General features: G+C 46.2%; 1 protein-coding gene across 1 annotated transcript in view; it reads right to left on the minus strand.

Annotated features, from left to right (window-relative positions):
• Positions 1-2,866: 2,866 nt before the first annotated feature.
• LOC311268452 (uncharacterized protein) overlaps positions 2,867-22,637 on the minus strand; it is a gene marked incomplete at its 3' end in the record, with an annotated part of 60,771 nt that continues 41,000 nt past the window's right edge. Inside the window, exons 3-7 of the mRNA XM_084372128.1 lie at positions 14,475-14,626; positions 12,151-12,258; positions 5,496-5,720; positions 3,938-4,003; positions 2,867-3,273 (exon numbers count right to left, since the gene is read on the minus strand). Coding sequence (XP_084228254.1) covers positions 2,867-3,273; positions 3,938-4,003; positions 5,496-5,720; positions 12,151-12,258; positions 14,475-14,626 — 958 coding nt within the window. The remainder of the gene's footprint in view (positions 3,274-3,937; positions 4,004-5,495; positions 5,721-12,150; positions 12,259-14,474; positions 14,627-22,637) is intronic.

The following is a 22,637-nucleotide window of genomic DNA, read 5'->3' on the forward strand; positions in this document are numbered from 1 at the left end:
CTTTCTTCATGTCTGTCACATCAGTGTAAACCTGCTCTCATTTGTGAAGAGAACAAAGTACCAATAGTGGACCTGCCAATACTGGTGTTCTCTTGCAAATGTAAATCGAGCAGGCATGGTGCTGGGCTGTGAGCACAGGTCCCACTAGAAGACGTCAGGCTTTCATGCCACCCTCTGTCCAGCTCTCCTTGTGCAACGGCCGGTCTCCTGGTATTTTCTCCATGCATCAAGAGACTGTGCTGGGAGACACGGCAAACCTTCTTGTAACCACACATATAGATGTGTCATCCTGGAGGAGCTGGACTACCTGTGCAACCTGAATGGACTGCAGGTACCGCCTCATGCTACATGTAGGGACAAGCACTAGCAGAAAACAAAACTAAAGAAGAATAAGCCAGGAAGGATAAGGAGAGAGCAATTGTCTGTTGCCACATACAAAACCATTCCCTTTTGGGGAGTTGTCTTGCTTTTGTCTCTACATATATATATGTATATATGCTATATGCTATTGTATATATAGCTGACACTGATCCCACACCTGCAGTGTATTGAGGCAATCAACTCCTGGTTAAAAGCCCTGGTCTCCTCTCTACTCGCTGCCAGATTATTTCTTCCACCAGACATGGTGTAAGGCTCCTCTTTGCAACTCCAGTGTCAACCAGTATTTCTAGTGTTTTTGCTTGTGACCTCCAGTGAACTAACTCATGTCTCTTTTTGCCTCCACCAGTGATCACCTCACTCCTGGATTTTCTCTGGCCTACTACCATCAAGCCTCCCGCACCTCTGTCACCAGCCAGCTTCACCCAGGACTGCCAGTGCCACGTCCCCCCCTTGAGCCCCAGCCTTCTCCATCATAAACTGAACCACCTTATTCCAGCCTTCTCCTCAGCCCTCCACTGCTACATTTACTGTTGTGTTCTATAGACTAATTTCATCTCAATTTCTGGTGTCTGCTTTTGGGTCCCTCTACTCCAACCACCAAGCATAACAATATGTGTGTGATAAATATATTATTTTCCTCAAAAAACTAGGAGGAACCTTGGGAGAACAGTGGTCAAATCCATCTCCCAAGATGGACAGAACATGTGATAGATGTTGACCAGCATATTAAAATTGCAGTATTAAGATTATATGTGAGGATTATATGAGGAATGGATTTGGTAACAAAAGGGACAGAGTATACAAACTCACAAGAGCACACCTCAAGTACACCATTCATAAAACATGAGAAACAGACAGAGAGAGAGACAACGTTCACACAATGAGAGAGAGAAACAAGAGGAGAGGCTGAATCTCATGGAGGGCGAGTTGGCTGATGGTCTGGTGGAGTATGCACTGAAGCTAAAAGCATGTAGAGCATTTTGCTTTCCAAACTCTAATCAGAGAAAATCAAATTATTCATTCAACAATACCTATTGTTGAATGCCTATCTGGAACTTTGGTGAACTCAAACTCAACTCAAAATAAATATTGTACTAATTGTTATGTGGCCCTAAATGATGAATACAAATTAAAAATACATATAGATAGTTTTTTAGTAATTTATACATTTGTATATTGTGACATTGTTCCCCTTTCTTTTCTTCAATGTATTCATTGCTAATACTTGTTTTTTCTTTGTATTCTAGAAATACTTGTACCCTATTTCTTTGGCAAAATTGTTTTTGAAACTTCCATGCCAATAAAGCTTTTGAATGGAATTTGTCCAACACAGAGAAGCCTGAGTGAAAAGTGAGAGAGAACAAAGAGGGAAAGAGTGAAAGGTGGACAGGAAGACAGCTTGGACACGCTTGTGCTTGCGGGACAACAAAGAAACATTTTCAGAGATGCAGTGTTTTTCAGAATGTTTTTAGCATTCTTGTCGGTAGGACAAATGTGGCCTATAGTACTGCGCTTATAGATTCAGGGAGACTGAGACAGAGCCTCCAGAAGGATGATGGTATGGTAAAGGGCAATGTTGCAATGTTTTTTAAAGCTGCCCATGAAACACAATTAATTTTTCTGATTTTTCGCACACAATTCTGAGCTGCCAGTGGAGGGGGGTTTCTTTTTAAAACAATGGCATAATGGCATTACCACAATCTGCGCAATAATATACTCGGTAATACTGGACAGCGCACAAAGCTCCAAAAATAGAAAATCAACATGTAACAGCCAATGTTGATATTGTGGTGGGCCACCACAAATAAATGAATGTAGGGGAAACCCTGCCTTTCATTTTAACATCAAGATTATTTGAATTTTTCAATGATTTCTTTCATATGACTTACTTTAACTTGCCAGTTTTGACACAGCATTCACACTATTGTTCTTCTGGAATTTATTATTAGTGGGCTGTGCTCGCAAGCCCACTATGGACACCTCTATAGCAAAGCTATAGGTGTCCATAGTGGGCTGTCTCGCAAGCCCACTATTGTTATTCCCCGGGCCTCTTTTTATTATTAGTGGGCTGTGCTCGCAAGCCCACTATGGACACCTCTATAGCAAAGCTATAGGTGTCCATAGTGGGCTGTGCTCGCAAGCCCACTATTGTTATTCCCCGGGCCTCTTTTTATTATTAGTGTGAATGCTTCAAAGCATTCACACTATTCTTCTTCTGGAATTTCTTTTTAGTGGGCTGTGCTCGCAAGCCCACTATGGACACCTCTATAGCAAAGCTATAGGTGTCCATAGTGGGCTGTGCGAAGGGTATGAAAACTGCCAAAGTAGCTGGATACCAAGTTCTTGATACAGGGTGGTATGCAAAAGAACTCAAGGGCAAAGGTGATAAACTGGTGGGTGATGAAGCCATAGACATTCTCTAGATCCAGCCAGACTATGTGGAGGTCTGATTTTTCACGCTTGGCTGTCTGAATCTGCTCCTAGATCATGGTTGAGTGTTCCACATAGCCTGGAACCCTGGGACGCTGGCCTTCTGGCAGCTGGTGTCGATATAATTGTTGTCCAGGAGGTAGCTGGTCACTCGTTTCTCTAACACAGAAAAGATGAGTTTCTCTTCTACCTTCAGTAGGGCAATGCCTCTGAACTGGTTGATGTTGCAGGGATTTTGTTCTTTGTGGATGAAGGTGGTCACTGCTATCCTCCACTCTGATGGGATTACTTGGGCCTTCCAGGCAACTCTCAGCAGTTTCCACAGCAACTTCAGCACCAGTGGGTAGTTCTTATATGCCTTGTAGGGTATGCCATTCAGTCCTGGTGCTGAGGCAGATCTTGCCTTGTCTACCACCTGCTTGATCTCTGCACGTTTGGGTGGTGTGGTGTCGAGCTGGGAAACTGGTTCAGCAGGGCGAGGCACATGGTGAGCCAAGTGGGATGTTCTTTTCACAGTCGCCTAGCTGACTCTTGATGTGCTTCTCAAGTTACTACACAGTTGCATCCAACTTCCCATTCTTCTTCTCCTCCAGCAGACTCCAGGCACACTTGAAGGGATCCGGCAAGAACCCCACCCTCTCCTTCGCTTTCTTACTTCTTTGCTTCCGGATCTGCTCTGCCCTCCTCAGTGTTGCATGCCTGCTTTTGATCTGGTCACAGAGTACCTTCAGACCCTGCTTCTCATCCTCTTTTACTTTCCTCCAGGACCTTCTGAGTAGCTGCCTCCCTTTCACCAGCTTAAATATCTACCCCTCTCACCTCCCCATCTCCCTGGGGATGTTTTTCCTCTGGGCCATATCTCCAAATCTCTGACATGATGTGGGTGGTGAGGATGGCTGCTTGAGAGACTACCTCTGTCCACCCTAGCAGTAAAAATTCAAATAAGCAGTTGAAAATTTGGTTTTGTTGGCTCATTTCTGACAGGATATGGCAAGATGCCTCAAGACAGTTCCAGAAAAGATGGAAGTTCAAAGCCGCTTTCAAGTTTTATAGTGGCCAGCATGAACTATGGATCAAGCTAATAAGGCTAGGGAATGTCTCGAGAAGAGCTAACAGCTAGCTTTACCGAAGGCCCTGCGACCACCAACAGTGAAGTGGTGAAGAGAGCTAGCCAAGATGTCCAAAGACACATCTGAAGCCCAAGACAAGAAACTTGTTACAAAAAGAATGACATCTGCAATCGAAACCAAGCTGACAGAGATTTCAGAATGTCTCAACCATGTTGAGAGCAGGATAGCCTTTCTTGAAGCTCATCCAGAACTTCAAGTTAACCCCCTGCCACCACAGACGAGATTGAACAGCTCAGGCAGAAGCTGAACAATATTGAAAACAGGAAAAGAAGGAACAGGTTATGTTTTATTGGCTTCCCGGAGGGGTGTGAACATGGCGAGCTCAGGCATTGCTCTGTGATATTATTCCAAAGACATTGGAAAATCAACGTCCCGGACAACTGGAGATTGACCATGTGCATAGGATTGGAGCTAGGTGTCCACCAGAACCAGGCCGAGGTTGATCATAGTCAAATTCCTGAGGTTCAGGACCGAGAACGTATAGTTGAAGCAGCACGTAAGGACAAGGCTACCTGGAATGAGCATAAGGTAATGGTGTTTCTCATCAGGCACCTGCAGTTCAATGAATCCAAGAAGTTGCTTTCCCTTTTATGTGCAGGCACACTGCAAGTCTTCTGGCCAAGACATCCTGAGCAGAGTTTTTTGTTTCTCATTCCTTCTTTTCTCATGGCTTTTGCAGCAAAATGTCTCACAATTTTTTTCTCAATCCTTCTTGAATAATTAAATTTTTTTATATTTAATAGACTACAGTTGCATTGACTCACTGAAGCACAGAACTGGAGCTTGAACAGACTTTTTTCTTCTTCTCCTCTCTCTCAGCTTGAGATAGAACCATAATAATGGCAAGGACGCCTTTATTCTCCACGGGCTAGCTTTCTTTAAAACAGGTCCTAGAACTTTATCTCCAGAAGTGGGAATATGTCACGCTTATATGGATTAGGGCAGTGTTGTAACTATCAGCGGTGCAGGCTGCCATAATAGCCAGCACTGGGGGCCCATCGTTACTAACTTCTGCCACTGGATAGGGGTTTATAGGGTTAAATCGTTATGAGGACTTTATACTTCAACGATCTGGCGATCTAATTATCTCCCTAGTTTGCACCCTTGTACCCAACAGCGGCATCTTTATTCTTTTAATTCATTGCAGTGTGGGTACATATCTATTAATTCAAATCTTCGTGCCTTGCCTCCACTGTAGGATTAAATGTTGTGAAATGTGCAACAGGGTATAGGGGTAAGCGTCAGTTACCCCTGGCTTCCATCGGGCACGTGTCTTACGTTACGTGTGTGACGCTATTTTGCTCCGTTCTCCACACGACTGCATATCCCACTAAGAGCGTTACAGAAGCGGGGCGTGCTGCCCGCTGATAGAATAGACCTCCTGAGATTTTGCTTATTTCATCACATTCTCCTTCATTTTTGTGCTTCTACCATGGCCGAGTAGGCTAATTACTTAAATGTAAATGTACTTAAATGTTCGATGTAGTGAAGTGAAACATGATCCCAAAATGTAACAGGGTGTTTTATTTTGAAAATTGACCAGATGCACAATGCTGTTCCTGTTTGTGACTTCCTGCCCGGCATGATCTGCTCCGTGCAGCTTGACGCGACTGCGGACCATCTCCATAAAAAAAAGACCCGCGCGTATTCTCTGCCGAGCAAATGCTGGGACGCTGCTGAGACATAACGTGGTGCAACTGGTTGAAACATGAGCATTGACTAGAATGGCCGTGATCAGCTCCGGCAACCATATCGCAGCCGTGACAGTCCCAGTGGAATCTAGGAGTTAGAAAAAAGAACACAGGAGTTATTGTTGGTTAAATCTGATTGAATGAATGACATATCGTTTCTCTTGCAATGTTAAAGTAATTTTGAATGAATCAAACAGAATATAGCCACAGTTACATTTAACCCGGCAAGTTGACGAGAAATATGCATTGAACACTGATGCTGAATCTGAAACATTTTTTTTTCGCCGCTTGCCAGTTAACATGAGTAGGATTGCAAGTATTGCTCATAATTTATAAAGGCTTGCATTGGTTGTAAACTTGCTATCAGTGTCTTGCTGCATTAACTTGGTTTGATTTATTTATTATTATTTAATGTCCAAATTGTCCCAAATAGTTTCAGCTCAACTACTTAATTCATAGTTCTGTTAAATTGTATATTTGTAGATCATGTTTGGACATATTGGTCATATGTGGATAATAGGATGATTATAGGCTGGAGTGCACGCAGGCAGGTACTTAGGTAGACAGTAGGGGTGGAGCCGCACCCGAATACGGTATTCAGAAAGGCACAAATAACGTGTTTTTTACAAATACTTATTTCGAACAAATACTTTAAAAAATATTTGTATTCGGGAACAAGAAAAACATCATATCAAAAAGCTACGTTTCCTCATGAGACCGCAGTACATGCCCGGATGAGTGAGTGAGTGATGTTCAGGAGTCGGGGATGGGGGCGTCAAAACACTGCTGTTCCGACCCCCCCACCCCCGCAGCTGTCCATGGTGCTGTTGAACCAGGTGACGTTGTTTACACTCTGCATTGTGGCTTGTCTGTGAAACGCGCGCTGCTCAGGGACTGGGCAGATCTGTCCCACTTGCTTTGTCCCTCACTCCGTTGGGAGATCTTCCACAGAATAAAAGAAATACACATTGTTTCTCTCCCCTGTTCCGCTCGAGCGCGGCTGAACGCGGCTTGAGCCCACTTCACGGGCGTGAGGCTGCTGCAGCCGACGACCCTGCTGACAGCAGACCGGGGGAGAAAAAAAAAATTCTTTGCTCGGTGCTTTGGTTGGGTTTTAGGCAATGAAGAAAGGAGTTGGTTAAGTTTAGTAAAAAGACCAGGTAGAAGCCAGAAGGATAATGACCGTTACCTATAGGCTACTATGTCATATTATTTACAGATCAAGTTTAGTTCTTGGAATTCTTTGCATTAGAAAGAACAGTTCTTTTCCGTATTTTCCTTTTAAGTATTATTTGTTTTTATTCTGTCTGTTCGACGTCCTCCAACAAGGACGGGTGGTGGTGGGGTTCATAATGTTCACAATGATATTTTATTAGTTGTTGGTTTAACCATGGATGAGGTAATGGCTGTTATGTTATTTTCTTTTCAATGACATTCCTTGTTACATGTTCATTGCTGGATTTATGGAAAAACATCAACCAATATTGCATATACATAATTATTATAATGACTAATTAAAGATAACTTACACTATAACGAAAATTAGAAGTGTAACTCAAAAAAAAAAAATATATACGCCTATTTTGAATTTTACTCGAATACAAATACGAATACTTTTCCCCCCTCAACAAATACAAATACAGATACAATTAAAACTGCAAGCAGTGATGAACGGGCCCTCGCCCCCCCACGTACGCTGGGCTGTGGCGCCGTCGGAGGCCTGTGCACCCAGATGTGTGCTTGCCCCTTGCCTGTGTAAATGTCCTACCTAAATGGGATTCGTGTCACACAAAACACAACAGTGACACCTTCAGTGACTTCCTGTGTCCAGTGGGTGGCGCTATAGATATGATACAGTATTGCTGCTTAGACGTATTTTGGGCGAGCCCCTCTACATGTGTGAAGGATCTAAATTGACCGCACCAACACGCCCACCAAGCACAATGCAGGCTGTTGAGGTAAAAGGATGCTACTGAGTGAATGTGAAGTCTGTGGCGTTAAATCTGTAGAATGAGTTAGTTAAAGTACGAGGCACAGACATTGGGTCCGTACAGAATGGGAAAAGCCATAAGGGGGTCATCGAAATTGACCACACTGCCACACCCACCAGGAATAACGTAGGCAAAAGCTTTTCACAACTCTTCATCATCAAGGCATGAGGATGATACTTGGTGACTGGGAAGTCTGTGGTGTTAAATCTGTAGGCCAAGTTAAACAATGTACGAGGCTTAGAAATGGGTTCCTACAGAATGGGAACAGCCATAAGGGGGGTCGCGAAGTTGAACACACTGCCACGCCCACTAGAAATAACGTAGGTGAAAGCTTTTTACAACTTTTCATTATCAAGGTCTGAAGATGATATATAGTGAGTGTGAAGTCTTTGGTGTTAAATCTGTAGGACGAGTTAATTAAAGTACGAGGCACAGACATTGGGTCCGTACAGAATGGGAAAAGCCATAAAGGGGGCGTTAGGGGGCGCTACTGAGCTTTCGTGCTATGCATGAGGGCAGTTGTGGTATCAAAAACACGTACTCATGGGTAAGAAGCTACATGCCAAATTTGGTGAGTCTGCGAATATCCTAAAGTCCCGAAAACAGCATCGGAAAATTGAAAATCGCCACACGCCATTCAACATGGCCGACTTCCTGTGGCGGCAAAAATTCCAACAAAAATAATTCCATTTTAAGTCCTTGAGACCCATAAGTCCTGTGAATTTCATGAGGATCCGAGAAAGTTTTTGGTCACATGTGTAAGGGAAATTCTCCTTTGTGAGGTTGAGAGTTGCTAAATCTCAGAAGAATTGTAGACTCAGCGTGATGAATCAGATCTCTTTAATACATGCAGCATGGAGAGAAGACCTGAAGTGTTCTCTCCCGTCTTCCAAATGTTTCTGACTTAAATACAAAACAGAGTGGGGGGTTACAACATTTCTTCCCAGAACAATGACCCCTTGATGTTTGGTGGATCGTCTCTTTCCCAGGACAGTGACCCTTTTGCTACTTCATTTGAATGTAAATGTCGTCTACCATCTATCTTCCTGTAACACTTCAGGCAGAGGCAATTGTCTCTCGTCTGACTCTATGACACTTACAGCAAAAGGGGTTTCTCCCCTTTTGTTCTCACATCCTGATATGGTGTTTACAGTATATTTCTTACTGAATGGAAAACTATTTAATTTCTCACACATGACTCAACGTTAGGTGGCGCTATGGAGTCCTCTGGCCCCACCCACCCCCAATCATGTTGAATTATCACATTTTTCACCACATGTGACGTATGTTCCAAGTTTGGTGAGTTTTGGGGCATGTTCAGGCCGCCAAATATGCGATCTTGGGGACAGACAAAAAAAATAAAATAAATAATAATAATAATAATAAATAATCCTAGCAGATACAATAGGTCCTCGCACGAGATTCGTGCTCGGGCCCTAATAATAAATAATACTTACAGATACAATAGGTCCTCGCACGACATTCGTGCTCGGGCCCTAATAATCCTAGCAGATACAATAGGTCCTCGCACGACATTCGTGCTCGGACCCTAATTAAAGCTGCAAGCAGCGAAGAACGGGCCCTCGCAGTCCACGCGCGTCGGGGTCTGCGGATGTCAGGGCGTGCCACTTACCCGGCCCCATTGCCGGATTATTGTGTACGCATGTCTAAACTGCAGTGTTCAGATGTGTGCTCACCCGTTGCCTGTGGAAATGTCCTACCTAAATGGGATGCGTGTCACACTAAACACAACAGTGACATCTTCAGTCCTGTGTCCAGTGGGTGGCGCTATAGATGTGATACAGTATTGATGCATAGATGTATTCAGGGCCAGCCCCTCTACATGTGTGACCAATTTGGTGAAGATGGGAAATTGTATGTTGAAGTTATGAGGACTTCCTGCTCGATGGCGACGGATCGAAATTGACCACATGGCCACGCCCACCAGGCACACCGTAGGCTGTTGAAGGTATGAGGATGCTACTGAGTGAATGTGAAGTCTGTGGTTTTAAATCTGTAGGAAAAGATAGTTAAACTACAAGCCATAGAACTTGGGTCCGTACAGAATGGGAAAACCCATTAGGGGGTTATTGAAATAAACCGTATCACCACGCCCACCAGGAATGACGTAGGCAAAAGCTGAGCACAACTTTTCATCAACAAGGTATGAGGATGCTACTGAGCGAATGTGAAGCCTGTGGCGTTAAATCTGTTGGACCAATTAACTTAAGTACGAGGCATAGAAAAAATAAAAAAATGAATGGGAAAAGCCATAAGAGGAAGCCTAACGCGTGGTGGAAGTTCACGATGACCATAGATTATAAAATTTTTCGCCACATATGATGTATGTTCCAAGTTTGGTGAGTTTTGGGGTATGTTCAGGCCGCCAAATATGCGATCTGAACAGGAAAAAAAAAAAATAATAATAATCCTAGCAGATACAATAGGTCCTCGCACGAGATTCGTGCTCGGGCCCTAATAATAATAATAATAATAATAATAATAAATAATCCTTACAGATACAATAGGTCCTCGCACGAGATTCGTGCTCGGGCCCTAATAATAAATAATCCTTACAGATACAATAGGTCCTCGCACGAGATTCGTGCTCGGGCCCTAATAATCCTAGCAGATACAATAGGTCATCGCACGAGATTTGTGCTCGGGCCCTCGATCAACTTTGAAGGAAAATGGTGGACTTCCTGTTGGACTGAGGGTATGTGTCCAAGAGGGTTTTTTGTGCGTCTGGTCATGATACATATGCGTACCGACTTTTGTTCATGTATGTGCATGTAGAAGGCGGGGCTTCAAGTTTGAAATATTCCAGGGGGTGCTATGGAGCCATTTGTTCACTTAACACAGTAATAATGCAAAGACGTATTCAGGGACAACCCCTCTACAATTTGGTGAAGATAGGAAATTGTATGTGGAAGTTATAAGGACTTCCTGCGCGATGGCGAAGGATCGAAATTGACGGCACTGCCACACCCACCAAGCACAAGGCAGGCTGTTGAAGGTCTAAAGATGCTACTGAGTGAATGTGAAGTCTGTAGTGTTAAATCTGTAGGACAAGTTAAATAAAGTATGAGGCATAGAAATGGGTACCTACAAAATGGGAAAAGCCATAAGGGGGTCATCACAATTCAACGCACTGCCACGCCCACCAGGACTAACGTAGGCAAAAGCTTTGCACAAGGTGCCATCATCGAGGTCTAAAGATGATATATAGTGAGTGTGAAGTCTGTGGCATTAAATCTGTTGGACCAGTTAAATAAAGTATGAAGAATAGAAAAGAAAAAAAAATGAATGGGAAAAGCCATAAGGGCGGTGTTAGGGGGCGCTACTGAGCTATCGTGCTGCGCATGATGGCAGTTGTGGTATCGAAATAATGTACTTATGGGTAAGAAGCTACTAGGGGTGTGCAGAGCAGCCGATATTTGTACCTGTATTTGTATTTGTTGACGGGGTTAAAGTATTTGTATTTGTATTTGTATTCGAGTAAAATTCAAAATTGGCATAAAAATTTTTTTTTTTTTTAGTTACACTTCTAATTTTCTTTATAGTGTAAGTATTCTTTAATTATCCATTATAATAATTATGGATATGCAATAGTGGTTGATGTTTTTCCATAAATCCAACAATGAACATGTAACAAGGAATGTCATTGAAAAGAAAATAACATAACAGCCATTACCTCATCCATGGTTAAACCAACAACTAATAAAATATCATTGTGAACATTATGAACCCCACCACCACCCGTCCTTGTTGGAGGATGTTGAACAGACAGAATAAAAACAAGTAAAACTTAAAAGAACTGTTCTTTCTAACGCACAGAATTCCAAGAACTAAACTTGATCTGTAAATAATATGACATAGTAGCCTATAGCTAACGGTCATTATGCTTCTGGCCTCTACCTGGTCTTTTTAGTAAACTTTTCTCCCCCGGTCTGTTGTGAGCAGGGCCGCCGGTTGCAGCAGCCTCGCGCCCGTGAAGTGGGCTCAAGACGCGTTCAGCCGCGCTCGAGCGGAGCGGGGGAGAGAAACAATGTGTATTTCTTTTACTCTGTGGAAGATCTCCCAACGGAGTGAGGGACAAAGCAAGTGGGACAGATCTGCCCAGTCCCTGAGCAGCGCGCGTTTCAGACAAGCCACAACGCAGAGTGTAAACAACGTCACCTGGTTCAGCAGCACCATGGACAGCTGCGGGGGCGGGGGGGCGGAACAGCGGTGTTTTGACGCCCCCACCCCCGACTCCTGAACGTCACTCACTCACTCATTCGGGCATGTACTGTGGTCTCATGAGGAACCATAGCTTTTTGATATGAGGTTTTTCTTGTTCCCGAATACAAATATTTGTAAGTATTTGTTCGAAATAGGTATTTGTAAAAAACACGCTATTTGTGCCTTTCCGAATACAGTATTCGGGTTCAGCTCCACCCCTATTGCAGATGAAAGGATTAATTAATGCAAGAAACATAACCTCAAATGAAATGCAGAGGCGATGGACATGTGTTCCTACATCACCTTCCATAGGTGTCTCCCTTGCTGTTTCTCCCGCTCCGTCCTGCTCCTCTTCCTCCTGCATCTTCTCCTCATTGTCTCCCGTTTCTCCTGCCCCACTCTGCTCCTCTCCTGCCGGCCCAGTAAGAGACAGGCTTTACTCCCCAGTCTCTTAATTTCTCCAGTATTGCCATGTCCTCAATATAAGTGGGCAAATTAATAAAAGAGACCACCATTTCGTGTATGCACAATTCCCTCGCCATGATTATATTGTTTTTGATTTTTAGTCCGTCCATGATTTTTGCTTTTCCAATGTTGTCCTTCATAGTTAGTTCGTAGCTTTTTGGTGTTTTAAATCTGCGCCCGATCACCTCTCCACATTCTCCCTTTACTTTTCTTAGGACCTCCATCACAGTCACTCTGTCATCCCCTTCAATCTCCACCACCAGCGTTAATCTTTTTTCAAAGATCTTTCTGTGGTTTCTGTTGTCCGTGAGCCATTTCTCATGTCGTGTATTCAGTCCATTTTCTGTCACCATGTTGTCCGTCCGATGCATTATTTTAATGAAAGGTCCCCCAAACAGCTGAAGCTGTCTGGGGAATGACTTTCAAACTTAGGATGAACTTTTTTCCAAACGAAATTAACTAAATAAACAACGATGATGCACTTATAATTTGCTGGAGCTTCTCACCGATACACACACTGTCTACTTCACCAAAAGGGGCGTGTTCAGAGTAGTATGGCCGAAAGCCACACTTGCAACCCAAAACAGGCCAGTAGTGCAGGTAGGATACGTCCAGAAATAAGGCAAATCCTGTTACCCGGATGAAAAATGAGCCTTCATAACAAGCTCTGCTGTCACCTGTTTTTACATTTCTAAGGCTTTCGCTGTATGCAAACAGCTATCGGTAGATTGGTAAGCACTGACACATTATTGTCTCAGCAGCATTTTCATTGATGTATTGGATTTGATCAAATAGTTACATGTTTAGAGGAGGAAAATGTACCATATTTCCTTCTAAAATGGAATGAAGTAGTAGTATAAAACAACATAAAGTGGAAGTAAGAAGTGAAGGACTAGCCATTCACATTCCTCCACCTTAAGGGTGAAAACTGGCTTATGTCAAGCTGCATTTCAATGAAAAAAGGTCTTTCAAACAGGTTTTCTAGCCTGAACTGGTTGAATTTGGATCTTATTCATGGCAAACAAGTTTTTACCTGGAATTTAATTCATTAAGGGTGAAAACTGGCTTATGTCAAAAATGAGCCTTTCAGAGCCAGAGAAGCCTGTTTCTGCACTGTACAGTAGCCTAAGCTGCAATTCACTGAAAAAAGGTCTTTCAAACAAGTTTTCTGGCCTGAACTGTTTGAATTTGGATCTTCTTCATGGCAAACCAGTTTTTACCTGGAATATAATTCATTAAGGGTGAAAACTGGCTTATGTCAAAAATGAGCCTTTCAGAGCGAGAGGAGCCTGTTTTTGCACTCTACAGTAGCCTAAGCTGCATTTCACTGAAAAAAGATCTTTCAAACACGTTTTCTAGCCTGAACTGGTTGAATTTGGATCTTCTTCATGGCAAACAAGTTTTTACCTGGAATTTAATTCATTAAGGGTGAAAATTGGCTTATGTAAAAAATGAGCCTTTCAGAGCGAGAGGAGCCTGTTTTTGCACTGTACAGTAGCCTAAGCTGCATTTCACTGAAAAAAGGTCTTTCAAACAAGTTTTCTAGCCTGAACTGGTTGAATTTGGATCTTCTTCATGGCAAAGGAGTTTTTACCTGGAATTTAATTCATTAAGGGTGAAAACTGGCTCATGTCAATTTTCAGCGTGTCAGACCGAGAAAGTCCCTTTTATTGCACTTACAGTAGCATAAGCTGTATTTGACTGAAAAAAGGTCTTTCAGTTAAGTTTTCTAGCCTGAAGTGGTTGAATTTGGATCTTCTTTATGGCAAACGAGGCTTTACCTGGAATTTAATTCATTAAGGGTGAAAACTGGCTCATGTCAATTTTCAGCGTGTCAGACCGAGAAAGGCCCTTTTTTTGCACTTACAGTAGCATAAGCTGTATTTGACTGAAAAAAGGTCTTTCACTTAAGTTTTCTAGCCTGAAGTGATTGAATTTGGATCTTCTTTATGGCAAACGAGGCTTTACCTGGAATTTAATTCATTAAGGGTGAAAACTGGCTCATGTCAATTTTCAGCGTGTCAGACCGAGAAAAGCCCTTTTTTTGCACTTACAGTAGCACGTTAGGCTCTAAAGTTACAGTAGCCAAATGTGAAAGGTACCCCAGAGACAAAGACACAGAACCGTGCTTCAAGTTTAGCAACTTTATTAAACAACTTTACGTGGGAGTGGAGCTGGGCCGAGGAGGGAGAGACTGGGTATCCAGGGAGAGGAGAGAGGGTGGAGGGTCCACGTGGTGGTTAGGTGAGGGTGAAGGTGAGGGGCCTGGAAGGCGTGGATGGAGCGAGGAGACACTGGTTTTAACGGAGGGAGCCTGGAACAAACAAAGAGAACAGGATTAGCAAAGATATACAATACAGTCTATTTGAAGATTTACGAGTGCTGCTAGTACACAGCCGGCTAACCTGACCACAATAGTCGACGTTCAAGCAACGGGCGCCCCCTCTCAGCCTCCTCTAATACTCAGGCAGAGTAGATGACGATGTGGAGCAGCTGGGCTGCTCGTCGTCACCATTGCCAGCACCTGTGCTGGGCTGACTGGCTGCTGGTTGCTGGGCAGCCCCAATAGTACCCCCCCCCCCAGGGGAGGCACCGGACAACCGCCCGGGGGTACCTGGGTTGTCCCTGTAGAAAGCATTCAACAAGGAGGGGTCAGCGAGGTAAGACGAGTGCACCCAGCATCGTTCTTCGGGACCATAGCCTTCCCAGTCCACTAAGTACTGGAATCTCCGACCACGGCGACGGACGGCGAGCAGCTTGTGAACTGTCCACCATCAGCCAGGACTTGGGGAGGCGGAGGAGCTGAAACAGGAGACAAGGCGCTGGTGGCCACAGGTTTAAGCTGAGAGACGTGGAAAACTGGGTGAACCTTGAGAGCAGGAGGGAGAATCAGACGTACTGCCACAGGGCTAATGACACGGTCCACAGAGTAGGGGCCAACATACTGGGGATTCAGCTTGCAGGTTGAGGTCTGGGAGGTCTGGAGGGGCAGGTCCCGGGCCAACAGCAAAACCTTCTGGCCAGGTTGGTAGACAGGAGCACATACCCTCCGCCGGTTGGCCCTACGCTGGGCTTGTGTGGTGGCACGAAGTAGCGCAGCCCAGGCCGCCTTCCAGACCCGTCTACACCGGCGGAGGTGGACCCTGGTGGATGGGACTGCCACCTCCAGCTCCTGTTGGGGAAACAGAGGGGGTTGGTAACCCAGTGAGCATTGGAAAGGGGACATACCAGTTGCTGCGCTCTCCATGGCGTTGAGAGAGTACTCCACCCAGGGCAGGTATCTGGACCAGGTCAAATGGTTGCTGGTGGTGACACAGCGAAGGGCCGTCTCAAGTGTCTGGTTGGCACGCTGTTTGCCCATTGGTCTGTGGATGGTGGCCAGAGGAGAGGCTGACTGTGGCCCCGATTCCCTTACAGAAGGCCTGCCACACCTTCGAGAGGAATTGGGGACCACGGTCAGACACAATGTCTGAGGGAATTCCATGAAGGCGAACAACATGGAGGGTGAGGAGGTCTGCAGTCTCTGCAGCGGAAGGAAGCTTGGGGAGTGGAATAAAGTGGACAGCCTTAGAGAACCGGTCAACCACAGTCAGGATGGTATTATTGCCCTGGGATACCGGGAGCCCTGTAACAAGTCCATACCTATGTGGGACCATGGCCGAGTGGGGACGGGGAGAGGTTGAAGCAGGCCCGCTGGAGGACGATGGGAAGCCTTGCTCCGGGCGCAGACGGTGCGGGCAGCTACAAACTCCTTAACATCCTTGTTGAGGGAGGGCCACCAGAATCTGCGGCTGATGAATACTGCTGTTCGGCGTTCCCCTGGGTGGCAGGCAATGTGACTGGAGTGATCCCACTCCAACACTTGTGGGCGGACAGAGGTGGGAACGAACAGTCTGTTTAGGGGTCCATTGCCCGGATCAGGCTGGGTTCGCTGGGCCCGCCTTACCATGGAGTCTATAGGCCAGGTGACTACACCCACGACTCGGGTGGGGGAAAGGATGGTGTTCGGCACCTCTTGGACCTCAGGTAGTTCCCCAGTGACCTGATGGGAGAGAGCATCAGCCCTGATGTTCTTGGAACCCGGGCGGTAACTGAGGGCAAAATCAAACCGGCTGAAAAATAGGGCCCAGCGGGCCTGTCTGGAGTTAAGCCTCTTTGCTGTCCTCAAGTAGGTCAAATTCTTGTGGTCTGACCACACTATGATTGGCAGCTTCGCTCCCTCCAACCAGTGTCCAGTGCATCATGGACCGCCAGTAGCTCCTTATTACCCACGTCGTAGTTCCTCTCAGTGAGGTTGTAACTCCTTGAGAAGTAGGCACAAGGATGCACTCTCTGGTCCCCCTCAGACCGTTGAGAGAGAACTGCCCCGATGCCCGTATCCGAGGCATCTACTTCGATGATAAACTGCCTTGTTGGGTCGGGGTAGACCAGCACAGGAGCTGAAACGAACAGGCTCTTAAGCTTACAGAAAGCTGTCCGGGAGAAAGGGCGAAAGGGGGAGGTGAGGGAATTGAGAGGGCCTGCTATTTGACTGAAACCCTTGATGAACCTGCGGCCGAAGCCAGCAAACCCCAGGAAACGCCTTAGCTGAGTTCGGTCGTTGGGACGCGGCCATTCCTCTACTGCCTTGACCTTGGCAGGATCCACCCGGGTCTGTCCATTCTCCAGTACATTGCCCAGGTACGTAACAGAGTCAGAGTGGAACACACAATTTTCAGCCTTGACATACAGGCGGTTCTCCAACAGCCGCTGAAGAACCAGGTGGACGTGCTGGTGGTGTTCCTCCAAAGACTTGGAGAAGACGAGGATGACGTCCAGGTACACCACCGCAAAGATGTAAAGCATGTCTCTCAGCACGTCGTTCACAAGGGCTTGGAAAACGGCCGGGGCATTGGACAGGCCAAACGGCATAACCAGATACTCGAAGTGGCCAAGATGGGTGTTGAAGACTGTTTTCCATTCGTCGCCCTCCCTGATCTGGACTAAGTGGTAGGCGTTGCGGAGGTCAAGCTTCGTGAAAACTTTGGCATGAGTAAGTGGCTCGAGGGTGGAGCTGATAAGGGGAAGAGGATATTTATTCTTCACAGTGAGTTTGTTTAGCCCACGGTAATCAATACATGGTCTCAGGCCGCCATCCTTTTTAGCCACAAAGAAAAAGCCTGCTGCAAGGGGGGAAGATGAGGGTCTGATGATGCCTGAATGCAGGGATTCCGCAATGTAGTTGCACATTGCTTCCTTATCTGGAAGAGAGATGTTGTAAAGCTGTCCCTTCGGGAAGGGGGTCCCAGGTAGGAGATTGATGGCACAATCATACGGCCGGTGAGGGGGAAGCGACATAGCCCTGTCCTTACTAAACACTGGGGCAAGATCATGATACTCGGGGGGAACACCTGTGAGGTCCGGGGGAGAGGGCACCGCTTGGGAACCACAGGGCGGGGACAGTGCGGAACGCAGGCAAGTTGCATGGCAAGGAAGTGCTCCATCCCAGGATCCGGCCGGAGGCCCAGGAGATGTGGGGCTCATGCTTCTCCAACCAAGGTCGACCCAACACCAAGGGCGCAGTCGGGGCATGTAGAACAAAGAAACAGATTGACTCAGTGTGATTACCTGAAAGGGTGAGCATGAGGGGCCTGGTAGAATAGGAGATAGCGCCTAATGGATGTCCGTCTATGGCCTGGGGGAACAACGAGTGGTCCAAGGGAACCAAGGGGACACCTGCTTGGCGAGCAAAGCAAACGTCCATGAGGCATTCATCCGCACCAGAGTCAATGAGGGCGCTGACAGAAAGTGTCTCTGTGCCCCAGGCCAGCGTAGCAGGGAAGAGGCAGTTGGGATTCTTCTTGGGCTGGGGGAAATTAGTCTTGCTCACCAGTATAGCCCCTACCAGCGAGCAGGATCTTTTGGGCGAGTGTGGCAAGAGCGAATGAAATGACCTGACTCACCACAGTAGAGACACAGCCTGTTGTTCAGTCTCTGTTCTCTCTCCTCTGGTGTTAGTCATGATCGGCCAATCTCCATGGGTTCCCCTGGGCCAGGTGTAGAAGGAGCCGGGGAAGGTGAAGGAGGGGGCTGAGCTCGGCTAGCAGAGAACAGAGTTGGAACCTCCGTAGCTGGGCGGTGGGAGGGTTGGCGAGGAGAGCCTCGATGGGCTCTGTCTGTGCGACGTTCCTGAAGCCGGGAGTCCATTAGGAGGGCCAGGGATATTAAGTTGTTGAGGGTTTCAGGGCAGTCACGGACAATGAGATCCTTGATGGCATCACTCAGCCCCTTGTGATAAACACTGAGAAGGGCATTGGTGTCCAATCGGCTCTCCGCTGCCAGGATTCGGAACTCCAGGGTTGTTACGGCCTCCAAACAATTAAATAAAGTAACAGTGGCTCAAATTGGAGACCTCAACATAAAAGAAGGACACCAGAAAATAGAACATTTTCACAGGTTTTATTAACCAACTGTTCCCACAATAAACATCCTTTATGAAACCATAGCAGAACTACAATATAAATACTTTACCGAGTGAGAAATCATCAAACCAGAAGGAACCTGGAGATGCCAGCCAACTCAGCAAAATGGAGGGGGGAACCAGGCCACCCCCTATAGGGACATCGAAGCTGGCCCCCCCTGGCCTAACAAAACCAAATTATAAACTAAAAACTAAGCGAAAAAGAAGGACTGCCGGCCATCTCCAGGCCAAAATAAAATAACTAAGTTAAAGATTGCTGAAAGAAAAGGGTGTTTAACAAATCATACTGTGGGACTAAGGTGTTGCTGGGTCTGTCTTCTAGAGCAACTGAACTGGCCGGCTTATACAGCAGGCTGGTAATTGGGCTGTAATGATCTTGATCTGCTGCAGGTGTGTCAGCCTGAGTGTGCCAGCCTGATGAGAAAGGAGAAACATGGGTGTTTAGGCACAGCACAGTGATGTCTGAGTGAGTGAGTGAGTGATGTCATGGCCACGCACAACACCCCCACCCTATGATGGCGAATACCGGGAGTGCAACGTGAGGTCATTCACTCATCAGAAAAAGAGCGTGACAATGTGTCGGCCAGGACATTATCCTTGCCACGGACATGCCTGATCTCAACGTTGAAATACTGCAAGAATATTGACCACCTCATTAACCTTCGGTTTGTGTTCCGCATCTGGTTCAGAAAAACAAGAGGGTTATGATCAGTATAAATGAGCGTAGGTTCAATAGAAGAGCCTACATAAACCTCAAAATGCTTTAGGGCCAGAATAAGCGCAAGCGCTTCTTTCTCAACTGTGGAATACGCACGTTGATGCCGATTAAATTTTTTTGAGTAATATGAGACCGGATGCTCAATCCCATCATCCCCATCTTGAATTAGGACCGCACCCGCCCCCGCATCACTTGCATCCACAGCGAGTTTGAATGGCCGCTCGAACGCAGGTGCAGCAAGAACTGGAGCATTAGTTAACAGGGCTTTTATACCATCAAAAGAATGCTGACAGCTCGGAGACCATTGGTAACGCACTTTTTGGCTCAACAGGTAGGTTAACGGGGCTGCGACGGCAGAAAAGTTCTTACAAAAACTTCTATAGTATCCTGCCATTCCTAAATAGCGCATCAGACCACGGCGAGTGACAGGACGAGGAAATGAAAGGATTGCTTCTACTTTAGAATGGACAGGCTTAACTTGACCCCGACCCACAATTTTGCCGAGGTATGTCACTGTAGCCTGCCCGAATTCACACTTGGCAAGATTCAGAGTGAGATTGGCCGCACTCAATCTGCCAAACACTGCGCAAAGCTGTTGAATGTGTTCCTCCCATGTTTTGGAATAAACAACAATGTCGTCCAAATAAGCCTCGCAGCCCGATAAACCCGACAGAACCGTGTTGACTAAACGCTGGAACGTTGCTGGAGCGTTTCGAACTCCAAATGGCATTACGGTGTACTCTAGGAAAGCGTCAGGGGTCACAAAGGCAGATATAGCTTGAGCCCTAGGTGTTAACGGCACCTGCCAATAACCTTTTAGTAGGTCGAGTTTTGTGACATACTTGGCACAGCCAACATTATCAACACAATCATCTACTCTAGGCAGAGGATAACAGTCAGGTTTTGTGACCCCGTTCACTTTTTCGATAATCGGTACAAAACCGATCCGAGCCGTCAGATTTGGTAGCCAAAAGACAGGGTGAACTCCAAGCACTTGTGCTAGGCACATCTATGCCGTTTTCCAACATGTAGTTCACCTGTTTTTGGAGACGAAGCCTTTTCTCAGGATTAACGCGATAGGCGTGTTGCTTGATTGGGGGAGAATTATCAACATCAATGTCATGCTGCAACACATGCGTGCGAGTCGGCACATCTGAAAAGAGAGTTAAATTAGAGCCAGTTAACCCGATCACATCCTCACGCTGAGACTGAACCAAATTTGGAAGACAATCATGAAGATTAGAAAGCATTTCCGAGTTCTTTAGCCGCCCATGAATAACATCACTGGATATACCTACAATATCTTCTTGGTCATCCTGAGATTCAGGAGGAGGATTGCTGGCGTTGCTAGACAGCGCCAGAGTCACCTTGTCACCATCAGCAATTCCTCCACTGGACAGCTCCGGTGCCACACTGACCTCCGGACCATCAGAAGAGGTGTAAACAGACTGAGACTCCCTGTCAAAATAAGGCTTCAACATATTAATATGACACAGCCTACTACGCCGTCGACGTTCAGGGGTGTCAATGATGTAGTCTCGATCGCCCACCTTCTCTTTGACTTGGTAAGGGCCGCTAAAGCGCGCCTGCAGAGAAGAGCCAGGAATAGGCAATAAAACCAGCACTTTATCACCGGGACTAAAACTCCTGCTTTTTGCACCTTTGTCAAACCATCTCTTAATTTTGCCCTGTGCAACGGTCATGTTTTGCTTCGCCAATTCACAAGCGCGGCGGAGGTTGAAACGGAACTTTGACACATAGTCGAGCAGATTTTGAGGCTTGCTATCACCCAGCCACTTCTCCTGCAAGAGTCTAAGGGGCCCTCTCACAGTGTGTGCAAACACCAGCTTGGCAGGACTAAAACCGAGGGATTCTTGTACCGCCTCACGAGCGGCAAAGAGGAGGAGATGGACACCCTCGTCCCAGTCCCTGTCAAACTCAAGGCAGTAGGTGCGCAACATAGACTTCAATGTCCTATGGAAACGCTCGATGGCTCCCTGACTCTCTGGGTGATAAGCGCTCGAACACAAATGAGTGATGTTAAGCTGTTTCATAAGTTGTGCAAAAACACGCGACATAAAATTAGTTCCCTGGTCGGATTGTAAAATTTTGGGAAGGCCGAACACAGAGAAGAACTTGACCAAGGCTTTCACAACAGCTGGAGCTGTAATAGAACGCAAAGGAATGGCCTCGGGAAAGCGAGTCGCTGTACACATTATAGTTAACAAGTACTTGTTACCACTCTTGGTGCGATGGAAAGGCCCAACACAGTCAATTTGCACACGCTCAAACGGCTCACCAATAACAGGGATTGGATAAAGTGGATATGGAGAGATGGTTTGAGTTTTAGCAACCTGGCAAACATGACAAGTTTTACAATGGTGACGCACGTCACCTTTTAGCCCTGGCCAGAAAAAGTACCGCAAGATACGATCAAAAGTCTTATTAATCCCTAGGTGACCAGAAAGTGGATCATCATGTGCTAGTTTCAAAATCTCATTTCGATATATTTGAGGGATAACGACCTGTTCCACCACCCCCCAACTGTCATGGTCAGATAACTGTGGAGGTGTCCACCTACGCATGAGCACGTTACCTTTTAGGAAGAACCCTGTTGACAAATCATCCAACGCCCCCCCTGAAATCACACCGTCGAAGAGAGGAGCTAGTGACGCGTCCCGCTTCTGAACGGCAACTAGCTGCTCACGTGACATGCAAATTTTGGAGTCAAGTTGAGGCAAAACAGAACGGGCAGGGATCTCTAGAGAGGCGGGTGGGGAAGCTGAACAGTCAACCGGAAAGCTGTCAGACAGTTCCACCTCAGCCTCCAGTTTTTGACGCTCGGCCATTGCCCGCGTCCCGGCACAGACAGAAAACACTTTGGGAAATTTCAATGCCAAATCATCGGAGTTTTCTGGCAGAGGAACAGCAATTACCTCTGGATTAATGAGCATTTTACCACCAGCCAAATCATTGCCCAAGAGCAGAGTCACCCCCTCAATTGGGAGTTGCGCGCTGAGCCCCACCTTAAGGCACCCCTTGACCAAATCTGACTCAAGACAGATGTTATGAAGCGGCAGGCCCACATATTGCATATCAAAACCTCTAACAAGCACATCTGTTTTAACAGCAGACTTATCTGAAAAT

Source organism: Pagrus pagrus (assembly GCF_965226575.1).
Source record: "Pagrus pagrus genome assembly, chromosome: 13".
NCBI classification, from domain to species: domain Eukaryota; kingdom Metazoa; phylum Chordata; class Actinopteri; order Spariformes; family Sparidae; genus Pagrus; species Pagrus pagrus.